This window comes from Tachyglossus aculeatus, chromosome 26 (assembly GCF_015852505.1).
Source record: "Tachyglossus aculeatus isolate mTacAcu1 chromosome 26, mTacAcu1.pri, whole genome shotgun sequence".
NCBI classification, from domain to species: domain Eukaryota; kingdom Metazoa; phylum Chordata; class Mammalia; order Monotremata; family Tachyglossidae; genus Tachyglossus; species Tachyglossus aculeatus.
The window spans coordinates 504,437-515,291 of NC_052091.1; the positions used below are offsets into that span (position 1 = coordinate 504,437).

General features: G+C 64.2%; 1 protein-coding gene across 2 annotated transcripts; it reads left to right on the forward strand.

The window, feature by feature from the left end:
• The first annotated feature begins 279 nt into the window (after positions 1-279).
• Positions 280-10,401, forward strand: APLP1 (amyloid beta precursor like protein 1). 2 transcript variants are annotated; one of them, XM_038766872.1, is made up of 18 exons: positions 280-333; positions 860-1,189; positions 2,142-2,285; positions 2,616-2,739; positions 3,253-3,365; positions 4,495-4,637; positions 5,074-5,279; positions 5,486-5,616; positions 5,931-6,005; positions 6,377-6,535; positions 6,912-7,040; positions 7,581-7,680; positions 8,413-8,529; positions 8,727-8,750; positions 9,116-9,183; positions 9,277-9,345; positions 9,488-9,631; positions 9,925-10,401. In XM_038766872.1, exons 1-18 carry the CDS (start codon positions 298-300, stop codon positions 10,021-10,023), a joined length of 2,211 nt encoding a protein of 736 aa, XP_038622800.1. In that variant the 5' UTR covers positions 280-297; the 3' UTR covers positions 10,024-10,401. The 2 variants fall into 2 exon arrangements, with proteins under 2 accessions (XP_038622800.1, XP_038622801.1); XM_038766873.1 differs by lacking the exon at positions 8,727-8,750.
• The last annotated feature ends 454 nt before the right edge of the window (positions 10,402-10,855 follow it).

A 10,855-nucleotide genomic window follows, 5' to 3' on the forward strand; every position in this document is an offset into this window, starting at 1 on the left:
GGGGTGTTGGCTGTGGCTTAGCTGTGAGGATCTTTTCCAAATTGTACATCGCGGGATTGAACTACTGTATTTATATTTAATTAAAAAAAACACAAAAGTCAGCAGAGAATCTGCAGAGCCCGTTCCCCTCCCCCCGCTAAATGAACCTCCGTCTGAGCAGGGGGGCTTGGGGCGGGAAGGAAGGGAACCGGCTGGGAGGGAAGGGGCCGGGTTGAAATGGGGAGGGAAGAGGGAGGAGGGAAGGGACGGAGACCGGGTTGAAGATGAGGAGGGAAGGGGCCGGGGGCCTGATTGAAGATGGGGAGGAGGACGGGGCCTGGAGCCGGGTTGAAGGTGAAGATGGGGGAAGGAAAGGGCAGGGGGCCGAGTTGAGGATGGGGGGGAGGAGGAAAGGGGTCGAGGGATTGGGTTGAAGATGGGGAGGGAGGAGGGAAGACGCCGGGGGGTTCGTGTTGAAGACGGGGAAGGGGGAGGGAAGGGGCCGGGGTACGGATGGAAGATGGAACGGGAAGGGGCCGAGAGCCGGGTTGGAGGTGGGGAGGGAGGAGGGAAGGAGAGGGAGGAGGGTTGGGGGGACGGAGGGAGGGAGGGAGCTGATGGGGAGAAAGAGGGCTTGGGGCCGGGCTGGAGTTGGGGAGGGAGGGAGGGGAGGAGGGGAGGAGGGAAGGGGCCGGGTCTGGCCAGGAGGGCCCGCGCCATCGCCGTCGCCGCCGCTATTGTCCGGGCCGGGGGCGGGGCGGGGCGGGGCGGGGCGGGGGCGGCGCCGGCGCAGGCCGGGGGAGCCGGGGGAGCCGGGGCGGGGGGAGCAGGAGGCGGCGGCGGCGGCGGCGGCGGCGCTGGGAGCTCCTGTCACCGCCAGGCCCGGCCCGGCGTGCGGGGTCACCCGAGACGCAGCCGGAGCCGTAGGTCGCGCGGGGGAGCCGAACCGAAGCTCCAGGACCCGGGGACGGGACCGGGGCCGAAACCGAGACCGAGACCGGGGCCGGGACCGGGACCGGGGTCCGCCCGCCGCAGCCACAGCTCAACCATGGGACTCGCTCCGGCCGCCGCCCCCACCCTCCGCCGCCGCCGCCGCCGCCTTGGTCTCCTGCTCCCGTTCCCGCTCCCGCCGCTGCTGTTGCTGCTCCTACCGCCGGGGCCCGGGAGCCGAGCTCCGGCCGGAGCCACCGCCACCAGCGCCGCCGGGGAGGTGAGGCTGGGAGGGGAGGCAAGGGGCGGCGGCGGCGGGGGCGGCGGGGGCGGTAGGGGCGGCGGGCGGGGACCCCCTTCGGATACCGCCGCCGCCACCACGGGAGAGGGGCCGGAGTGACACAGCCAGAGATGGCGGGACCCAGGCTACGGGAACCTCGTCCTTCCCCCAACTCCCAGATGCCGAAGTTGGGGGTTCGGGGGCCCTCTCGGAGCACCGCCTTTTTCCTCTCCGACCCCCCGGACAGACTGCAGAAACGGATTCGAGCCTCTAACCCCGACCCACGCCCCCACCCATCTAAGGGAGGGGGGCGCGGAGGTGTGGGCGGCTCCCCACGTGTCCTGTCAGCGGGCGGCGGGGGCGGGGGGGAAGGGGGGCGCGGTGGAGACAGGGGCGAGAAGCCGAGTCGCCTGGGTCGGGGGTCGGGTTTAGGAGGCTGGGTCCGGGATACAGGAATACCCGCACCCCCCCCACGCACACGCAAACACACACACACACCTCCCTTCAGCCCCTTGTCCCGCTTCCGGCCCTTCCTCTCTCTCCCGCCGGCGAGCAAAGAGCAGGAGGAAGGATGCGACGCGGAGGATGGGGTGTGTGTGTGTGTGTGTGTGTGTGTGTGTGTGTGTGTGTGTGTGTGTGTGTGTGTGTGTTGGGCGGGGGCGGGGGGGTCCACAGGCCGGGGACCCGTCGCCGCGGCGACGAGGCGGAGATGCTGCGCTTTCCACCAGGGGCCTGGTCGCCATGGAGACGAGAGAGCTGGGGCAACCCCACCGGGGAGCGGTTCCCGTGGCAACGAACGTCTCCGCGGCGATGGAGGGGGGCGGGGCCCCGATGTCCGGGGGCGCGTGGGGGGTGGGGTCCGGGATGCCTGGGTTGGTTCGGTTGCTAGGGCGATGGGGGCGAGGCTCAGTTGGCCATCTCCTCCCCCTGTGTCCCTGTCCCTCTATCCCAGGTTGTGGGGGACCCCCAGGTGGCCCTGGGCTGCGGGACGCTGTCCCTGCACCGGGACCTGCGGACGGGCCGCTGGCAGCCGGACCCCCAGCGCTCCCACGGCTGCTTCCGGGGCCCTCACCAAGTCTTGGCCTACTGCCAGCAGGTACAGGGAGCGGGACGCACACGCTTCGGACCTTCCCACCCCTAACCCCGCCCCTCTCCGACCCAGGGTGACGCTATAACGCTACCTCCCCCCATACCCGTAGGTCCCCGCACCTAACCCCCTCACCCCACCCCTGTCCCGGGATCGGGGGGGGGGGGCACAATGTCCCTTCCCCGTGTAACTAAATGTTCCTCCTGCCTCAAACTGTGCCCCGCCACCCCTCACGCCCCCATCTTCGACCTGGACCCCTCCCCTGAAACATCCCTCATCCTCTTCGTGCTCCACCCTCTCACGTGCGCGCACCCACCTCCAAGCCGTCTCTGTCCCCAGATGTACCCGGAGCTGCGGGTGGGACGGGTGGAGGCGGCTGAGCCGATTCCCATGGCTCGCTGGTGCCGGGGGGCCCCGGGGGAGCGCTGTCCTCACCACGTCATCGTCCCGTACCGTTGTCTGCGTGAGTAGGGGGCGCGGGGGAGCCGGCGCCGGGGGTGGGGAACGTGGATCTGGGAAAGGAGGACGGGCTTCAGGGGCGAGCCAGACCCGAAGTCATTATCACGGCATATTACTGGGAGCCCACTGTTGGGTAGGGACTGTCTTTATATGTTGCCAATTTGTACTTTCCAAGCACTTAGTACAGTGCTCTGCACACAGTAAGCGCTCAATAAATACGATTGATGACGATGATGATTACTGAGAACCTAGCGAGTTCCAGGCACTGCCCTCACCGTTGGGAGGAGCCCAGCAGAAGGAAAACGCATGTTCCCGTCCCACCGGGAGTTTGCAGTTTTCAAGCGCTTAGTACAGTGCTCTGCACACAGTAAGCGCTCAATAAATACGATTGATTGATTTACAACCTAAGAGACAAAGAGACAACAGTTATTTACAAAGAGTGGGAGCAGGAGGACGGATAGCAGGGTTGGGATGAGGCTATGCTTTGTGTCTCCCCCCGCACCCGCCCACCCCGCAGCGGGCGAATTCGTGAGCGACGCGCTGCTCGTGCCGGAGCACTGCAGGTTCGGGCACCAGGAGCGCATGGCGGAGTGCGAAAGCGCTGCCCACCGGCAGCGCCAGGCCCAGGAGGTGAGGGACTCGCGCTCTTCCCAAGCCGGACTCCTCCGGCCCACCCCCACGCCTGGCCCCCAGTGCCTCTCCCCCACCCACCCCCGACCCTTCAGGGCCCACAGCTCTAACTCATCTCCCCAACCCCATCCATTCTCCCCCAGCTCCCCCGGCTCCTCTCTCCAGCTCCCTCTACTCCAGCCCTCACCCCGGCTCCACCACTTGATGATGATGGTATTTGTTAAGCAGTGTGGCTCAGTGGAAAGAGCGCGGGTTTGGGAGTCAGAGGTCATGGGTTCTAATCCCAGCTCTTCCACTTATCCAGCTGTGTGACTTTGGGGAAGTCACTTCACTTCTCTGTGCCCCAGTTACCTCATCTGGAAAATGGGGATTAAGACTGTGAGCCCCACGTGGGGCAACCTGATTACCTGGTATCTCCCCCAGTGCTTAGAACAGTACTTGTCACATAGTAAAGCGCTTAACAAATACCAAAATTATTATTATTATTAAGCGCTTAACAAATACCAAAATTATTGTTATTATTAAGCGCTTACTATGTACCAAGCACTGTTCTAAGCCCCGGGGCAGAATACAAAGTAATCAGGTTGTCCCACGTAAGGCTCACAGTCTTCATCCCCATTTTACAGATGAGGTAACTGAGGTACAGAGAAGTTAAGTGACTTGCCCAAAGTCACACAGCTGACAAGTGGCGGAGCCGGGATTAGAACCCACGACCTCTGACTCCCAAACCCGGACTCTTTCCACTAAGCCTCCACTAAGCCACGCTGCTTCCCTACTTGTACACTTGTCTGCTGTGTGACCTTGGGCAAGTCACTTCACTTCTCTGTGCCTCAGTTACCTCATCTGTAAAATGGGAATTGAGACTGTGAACCCCACATGGGACAGCGACAGTATCCAACTCGGTTTGCTTGTATCTATCCCATCGCTTAGTACAGTGCCCGGCACACAGTAAGCGCTTAATAAACATCATCATTATTATTCCCAGTTTCCCCTGGCTCAACTCCCCCGCTCCCCTTACGCCCCCGCCGATTCTACTCGGCTCCTCTCTTCAACCCCCCCTCCACTCCCCGCCAGGATTTCCAAAATCCCTGCTTCCCCTGGCCCCGACCCGTTGCTCTCCCTCCCCCAGGCTTGTCGTGCTGAGGGCTTCGAACTACGAGATTCCGGGATGCTGCTGCCATGCGGGCCCGGCCGGTTCCGGGGCGTCGAGTACGTCTGCTGTCCTCCTTCTGGCCCCCCGCCCCCCACCGCTCCCCAAGAAGCCGGGCCCAGGTGAAGCTGGGGGGGGCTGCTGTGTGGGGCTGGGAAGAGAGGGGCCGGGGCCGGGGCCAGGCCTGTGGGGAGAGGCCAGAACTTCCCACCTGCGAGTACATTTCATCATCATCGGCGTCAACCTTGTATCTACCCTAGCGCTTAGAACAGTGCTTGGCATATAGTAAGTGCTAACGAATACCACATAATAATAATCGAATTTATGGGGACCCACCCCCAGCTAGAATCTCACCTGTCGGGATCCTGCTAGGTACAGAAACCTGTGCTGACCGCCTGGGGTGTGGGGCACTGTAGAGAGAGCCTGCATTGTGTAGGGCGCTGTACTAAATGCTTAGGAGACAACGATGGAAGTGAAAATGATATTCCCTGCCCTCAAAGACCTTACCGTCCAAGGGGGGCGATTTCAAATAGAACCCCTTATACTCTCTCTTCCCAGCGAGACCCCCACCTTAGCGCCCACCCCGGGCAGGGAAAGGGAGAGGGAAGAGGAGAAAGAGGAGGACGAGGAGGGAGAAGAGTTCCCCGTCCCAGTGGACGATTATTTTGTGGAGCCGCCAGGAGCCGAAGAGGAGGAGGAGGAAGAGGAGGAGGAGGAGGGAGGTCGGCGTCCTAGCACCCATCCCCCTTCAGGGGTCAGCAAGGGTAAGCGCAGGGAGCCGGGGCCCGCGGAACAGGGAGTGCCGGTCCCCGCGGAACAGGGAGTCCCGGCCCCACGGGGCGAGAGCAGGAGGGCGGGAGTCGGGGGGGGACGGATACAGAGGCATCTCTGTCCTGCCGGGAGACGGAGCCTGGTCCGGCTAGCGCGGCGGCCGCTCCTGGACGCTCACGGCCCCTCGCCGCTCCCACAGTGACCCCCACGCCACGGCCCACCGACGGAGTGGACGTTTACTTCGAGGCTCCGGGGGCCGGCGGGGAGCACGCCGGCTTTCTGCAGGCTAAGACGGATCTGGAGGAGCGGAGGATGCGGCAGATCAACGAGGTGGGGCCCGCCACGCCCCTCTCCGCTCCGACAAGCAGCTCTCCGCCCGGATCCCGCACCCTGGGCCCCTTCCCCTGCTCCATCCCACCCACCGTGCCTGGGGGCGCGGGCTGCGGGAGTGGAGAAGTGGGGGCGGGGATAGGGCGGGATGAAGAGGGAGAGAGGCGGCCGGTGGGACGGGGGCTGGGGAGGAGGGGCAAAGATGGGGAGGGAAGGAGAGACGGAGAGGAGGGAGGGGAGAAAGGGGATGGTGGGTGAGGGGAAGGGAAGAGAAGAGGAGCTTCAGCTCGCTCCCCACCCCCCAACGCCCCCAGGTAATGAAGGAGTGGGCTGAGGCCGACCACCAGGCCAAAAGTTTGCCCAAGGCTGACAGACAGGCCCTCAACGAGGTAAGCCTCTCTTTCCAGGCCAGCCCTTCTCCCCATGAGAGTCCTCCTCTCCTCCCCGGGGCAGGGAGAGTCCGGCCCCCTCCTCTCAGGGACGTTCCCGCCACCCCCGGGGGATGGGAGACCCCAGCCACCTCCTCCCAGGGACATCCACTCCGTCCCAGGGCAGGGGAATCCTGGCCCCCTCCCAGGGACTCTCCCTCCACCCCCGGTCAGGCAGACCACTCTCTCCCAGGGATGCCCCACCCCAGCCTCCAGCCCCACCCAAGGATGCCCCCCCCTTCCCCAGGTGGGCAGACCCTAGCCCTGCCTAGGGACGTCCCCGGGTGGGCAGACCTCCAGCCCCCTCCCAGGGACGCCCCCCCTCCTCCCAGCACTTCCAGTCGATCCTGCAGACCCTGGAGGAGCAGGTGTCCGGTGAGCGGCAGCGGCTGGTGGAAACCCACCTGGCCCGTGTGGCCGCGCTCCTCAATGACCATCGCCGGGCCACGCTCGAGGCCTTCCTGGCTGCTTTGCAGGAACCGCAGCCCCAGGTACGGCCAGCGTGGTTCAGTGGAAAGAGCACGGGCTTTGGAGTCAGAGGTCATGGGTTCAAATCCCGGCTCCGCCAATTGTCAGCTGTGTGACTCTGGGCAAGTCACTTCACTTCTCTGTGCCTCAGTTACCTCATCTGTAAAATGGGGATTAAGACTGTGAGCCCGCCCTGGGACAACCTGATCACTTATAACCTCCCCAGCGCTTAGAATAGTGCTTTGCACATAGTAAGCGCTTAATTTAAATGCCATCATTGTTATTATTACGGCCGGCAGGGAGCCGAGAGTCCCAAGGGCGGGATGCGGGGGCGGGCCCCGGGGCCGCGACCCCGGAGGGTGAGAGCCGATTGTGCCCACTCCCAACCCCCACCCTCAGGCGGAGCGAGTGCTGCAGGCTTTGCGGCGCTACCTTCGGGCGGAGCGGAAGGATCAGAGACACACGCTGCGCCACTACCAGCACGTGGCGGCCGTGGACGCTGAGAAGGCCGAGCAGATGAGGTTCCAGGTCCGGGGACCGGCAGTCGGGTGGGGCAAGGGTTAAGGTCGGGGGTCAGGCGGGGAGGGAGGATGGGGTGGGGGCAAGGAGCAAGGAAGGAGAGGGAATAATAATAATGATGATGATGACATTTCTTAAGCGCTTTCTATGTGCAAAGCACTGTTCTAAGCGCTGGGAATGTTACAAGGAGATCAGGTTGTCCCACGGGGGGCTCACAGTCTTAATCCCCATTTTACAGAGGAGAGAACGGAGGCACAAAGAAGTTAAGTGACTTGCCCGAAGTCACACAGCTGACAATTGGCAGAGCCGGGATTCTAACCCATGACCCCTGACTCCAAAGCCCCTGCTCTTTCCACTGAGCCACGCTGCTTCTCTAGGGAAGGGGAGAGGGGGAAAGAAAGATAGGAGGACAGGAAGGGGGGAAAGAAAGAGGGAGGGAGTGGGGTTGATAAAAAGCCCAACTTCCCGTTTCCCTTATCCTGTCCACTGTCTGGAGGAGGGGGGAGAAGAGAAGGGTCCACCCGGACCCACCTGCCCCCTCACCCCCAGGTTCAGACTCACCTGCGCGTTATTGAAGAGAGGATGAACCAGAGCCTGGGGCTGCTTTACCAAGACCGCCATCTCGCCCAGAGGCTTCACCCTCACGTCCGTACGTCCTTCCTCCCCAGCGAGCGCGTCCCCTTCCCATCCCTCCCCCAGCTCCCAACACAAGGTCGGGGCGGGACGACGGAGGATGGAGCGCTGAACGGGCCGGAACCGTACAATAAAAGTCGGAGTCACCATCGTCGGCCCGCGGGCAGCTCGCGACCTAACGGAGAGAGCAGCGGACACGAGTCACTTTCTAGCAGCGGGAGCAGGAGCAGGGAGAGGGGAGCGAATCGGGGAAAAGAGTGCGGGACGAGGGACGTCCGGCCGAGCTGTGTGCGGCCCTCGAGGACTGAGCCTTGGAGAGGGAGGGAAGGGAAGGACAGAAAGGGAGGAGAGGGAAGGAGGAAGGGGAGAGAGGGAGGGAAAGAGGGGGAGAGAGGGAGGGAAAGAGGGAGAAAAGGGAGGGAGAGAGAGGGAGGAAAGGGAGGGAAGGGAAGGACAGAAAGGGAGGAGAGGGAAGGAGGAAGGGGAGAGAGGGAGGGAAAGAGGGAGAAAAGGGAGGGGAGGAGAGAGGGGAGGGAAAGAGGGAAGAGAGAAAAGGGAGATACAGGGGAGAAAAGGGAGGAAGGAAGGAAAGGAAAGAAGGAAGGTAGGTAGGTCTGTCTCCTGGAAGAGGAGGGGGGAGCGGGGAGCCGGTGGGGGGCAGCAGAGTAGCCCCCAGAGTCCATCCCAATGACTCCCCCCGTTCCTCGCCCCTGACCTGGTATTTTGGGGTTCGGGTTCTCCCGCACAGAAGAACTCCTGCGCTCAGAAGGCCTGGGGCCAGGGGCGCTGCCCAGTGTAGAGGAACTAACCCCCTCGGGGGGCAGCAGCGAAGATGGGGGCTCCCGCCTCCCTGAGATTGAGGATGGTGAGTGCGGGGTTAGGGGAGGGCTGGGGCGGAGGGGAGGTGGCCCCGTGGGTGACCCGGGGATGGGGCGGCACCTTGGGCTCGCTTCTGGGCCGTCCTGCTGCTGCTGCTGCCCCCTCCCAAGGCGCTTCGTCTGTCTCTGTTTCTCTCCGTCTCTGTCTCAATTCCCCCTATCTCCTCTCCGCTCCCCATGTCAGAGTCCGCAACGGCCACTGAAAAAGGTAAGTGCCAGCATGGGAGCTGAACTGTGCCCCTGGCCGCCCTTAGCGGCCCCATTTTCAGGGTTACTCCCCACCCTCAGCGCTCTCTCCACTCTCCGTGCGTCTTCAGAGTTACCTCTTGCCCTAAGTGACCCCTCCCCTCGGCCTTCAGCAACCCCATCTTCAGGGTTACTCCCCGCCCCCAGCGCCCCCCTTTCTCCGTTCTCCACCTGCCCTTGGTATTCCCTCGCCCCACCCTCCAACCCAATTCTTCGCTTTCCCCTTCTCGGGGCAACCAGAGGCGAGGGGGGGGGGGTCCCCACCTGGGATCAGCCCGAGGGGAAGCGTCCCATCTGGGCTGAGCCCCCGACTCTTCCCGCGGGTAGGGTTGACGGCAGGAGAGGGAGGAGAGGGGGCCCCTCCGGAGGGCGAAGTCACTTCGGTGGAGCTACAGGTGAGATTTGGGGGAGCCGAGAGGGGGGCCTGTGGTGGGCTGGAAACTGGGCCTGTCCTCTCCCCACCCCTGAAGGTCCATGCCCCCTCCCAGGTGAATGTATCGTTGGGGGCCGTGAGGGGGGTCGCCTTCCGTTCCCCCGAGATCCAGAGGGACGAGCTGGTGAGAACGGGGTGGAGGGAGAACGGGGGACGGGAGGAGAGAGGCGGGGGTGGGTAGGGAGACAACGGGGTGGGGGGTAGGGGGACGGCGGGGCCGAGGCGGAGGAGCGGGAGTGACGCCCGGGCCTCTGGTTCGCCTCCAGGAGCCGGGGCCGGGCGGGGGCCTGGCGCGGGGGGCTCTGGCCGGGCTCCTGGTCGTTGCCGTGGCCGTGGGCGGTGTCGTCTTGTCGCTGCTACTGGTGCGTCGGCGGAGACCCTACGGGGCCATCAGTCACGGCGTGGTGGAGGTCAGCCGCGTGGGTCCCGCCTTTCCCAGTTCCCCCAACCTCCCCCGCCTTCCCAGTTTCCTCCAGCCTCCCCCCGCCTTCCCCAGCTCCCTCCCAATTTTCCTCGCCTTCGCCAGTCTTCCCCAGCTCCACCCAGCCTCTCCTTGCCTTCCCCAGTTCTCCCAGCCTCCCTCCAGCTCCCCCGCCTCCCCAGCTCCCCTCTCCTTTCCCAGTTCCCCCGTCTGTCCCCAGATACCTCTGCCTCAACCCCCCCGCCACACACACCCTCCGACCCGTCTCACCGCCGTTCTCAGGTGGACCCGATTCTGAACTTGGAGGAGCCGAAGCCGAGCTCTCTCCAGCCCCACGGCTACGAGAACCCGACTTACCGCTGCCTGGAGGAGCGAGGCTAACGGCCCGGACCCGCCCTCCGTCACCCGGCCCCACGGTCGGCCCGCCCCCCTCCTCACACTTCGTTGCTCTTAATTTATTTGTATTAATTTGGGGGTAAGTGAGGAACCCCCCACGCCCTCCCGTCCCGCCTCTTCCCGGAGTCCATCTGTCCCGTGTTCCCCTTCGCTCTCAGCCCAGCCAGGCGCCCGCACTGGAGGGGAGGGAGGAGGGCGGGGGACTCAGTGAGGGGTTAACGGCTGAACTGTTGGCGCCTTCCCTCCGACCCCTCCCCACACCCACCGCCCTGGCAGTTCTCCCCACCGTCGACCCCCCTCTCCCCCTTCCTGCTGTTGCTTCTCCCCCAATAAAGACTCCAGGCTGCGGCCGGCTGCTGTTTACCCGTGACTGTTTTAATGCTGCCCCTATCTGGGGCGGGGATGGGGGCGAACTTCTCGGCCCCGGCCCATAAGGAGGTAGGAAAAGGGGGGGTGGTCGTTTCACGGAAACGATAGAAAAGGGGAGGGGCTAGAATTTCACAGAAATCAGGAAGGGCCCCTCCCCTGTACCAGAAGGAAATTGGGAGCCGGGACAGGGACCTCCATTTTAGGGGCACGAGCAGCCTGCCCTTCGAGGGAGCTCGGGGCATTTCTTTTGTCCTCGGTCAATAAATCACCCCCTCCTCATGGAGGGAGGAAACATAGGGGTGGGTGAGCCCAAATATTGGGGTACTTCGGGCCGCTCCCCGACCTGGGGAATGTCCCCTCCGTCCCCCCTCCCCCCACTCCGGCCAGCTGCCGGCTGGGCGGCAAACGGAACCGGAGCCTGGAGGGGCGGGGGGGGGGGGGGGGGGGA

Coding starts and splice junctions, on each gene's coding strand:
- APLP1 (XM_038766872.1), top strand. CDS start 298: ATGGGGAGGAGGACGGGGCCTGGAGCCGGGTTGAAG. Junction 2,740..3,252: donor CGTCCCGTACCGTTGTCTGC/GTGAGTAGGGGG, acceptor CCCACCCCGCAG/CGGGCGAATTCGTGAGCGAC. Junction 5,617..5,930: donor GGATGCGGCAGATCAACGAG/GTGGGGCCCGCC, acceptor CAACGCCCCCAG/GTAATGAAGGAGTGGGCTGA.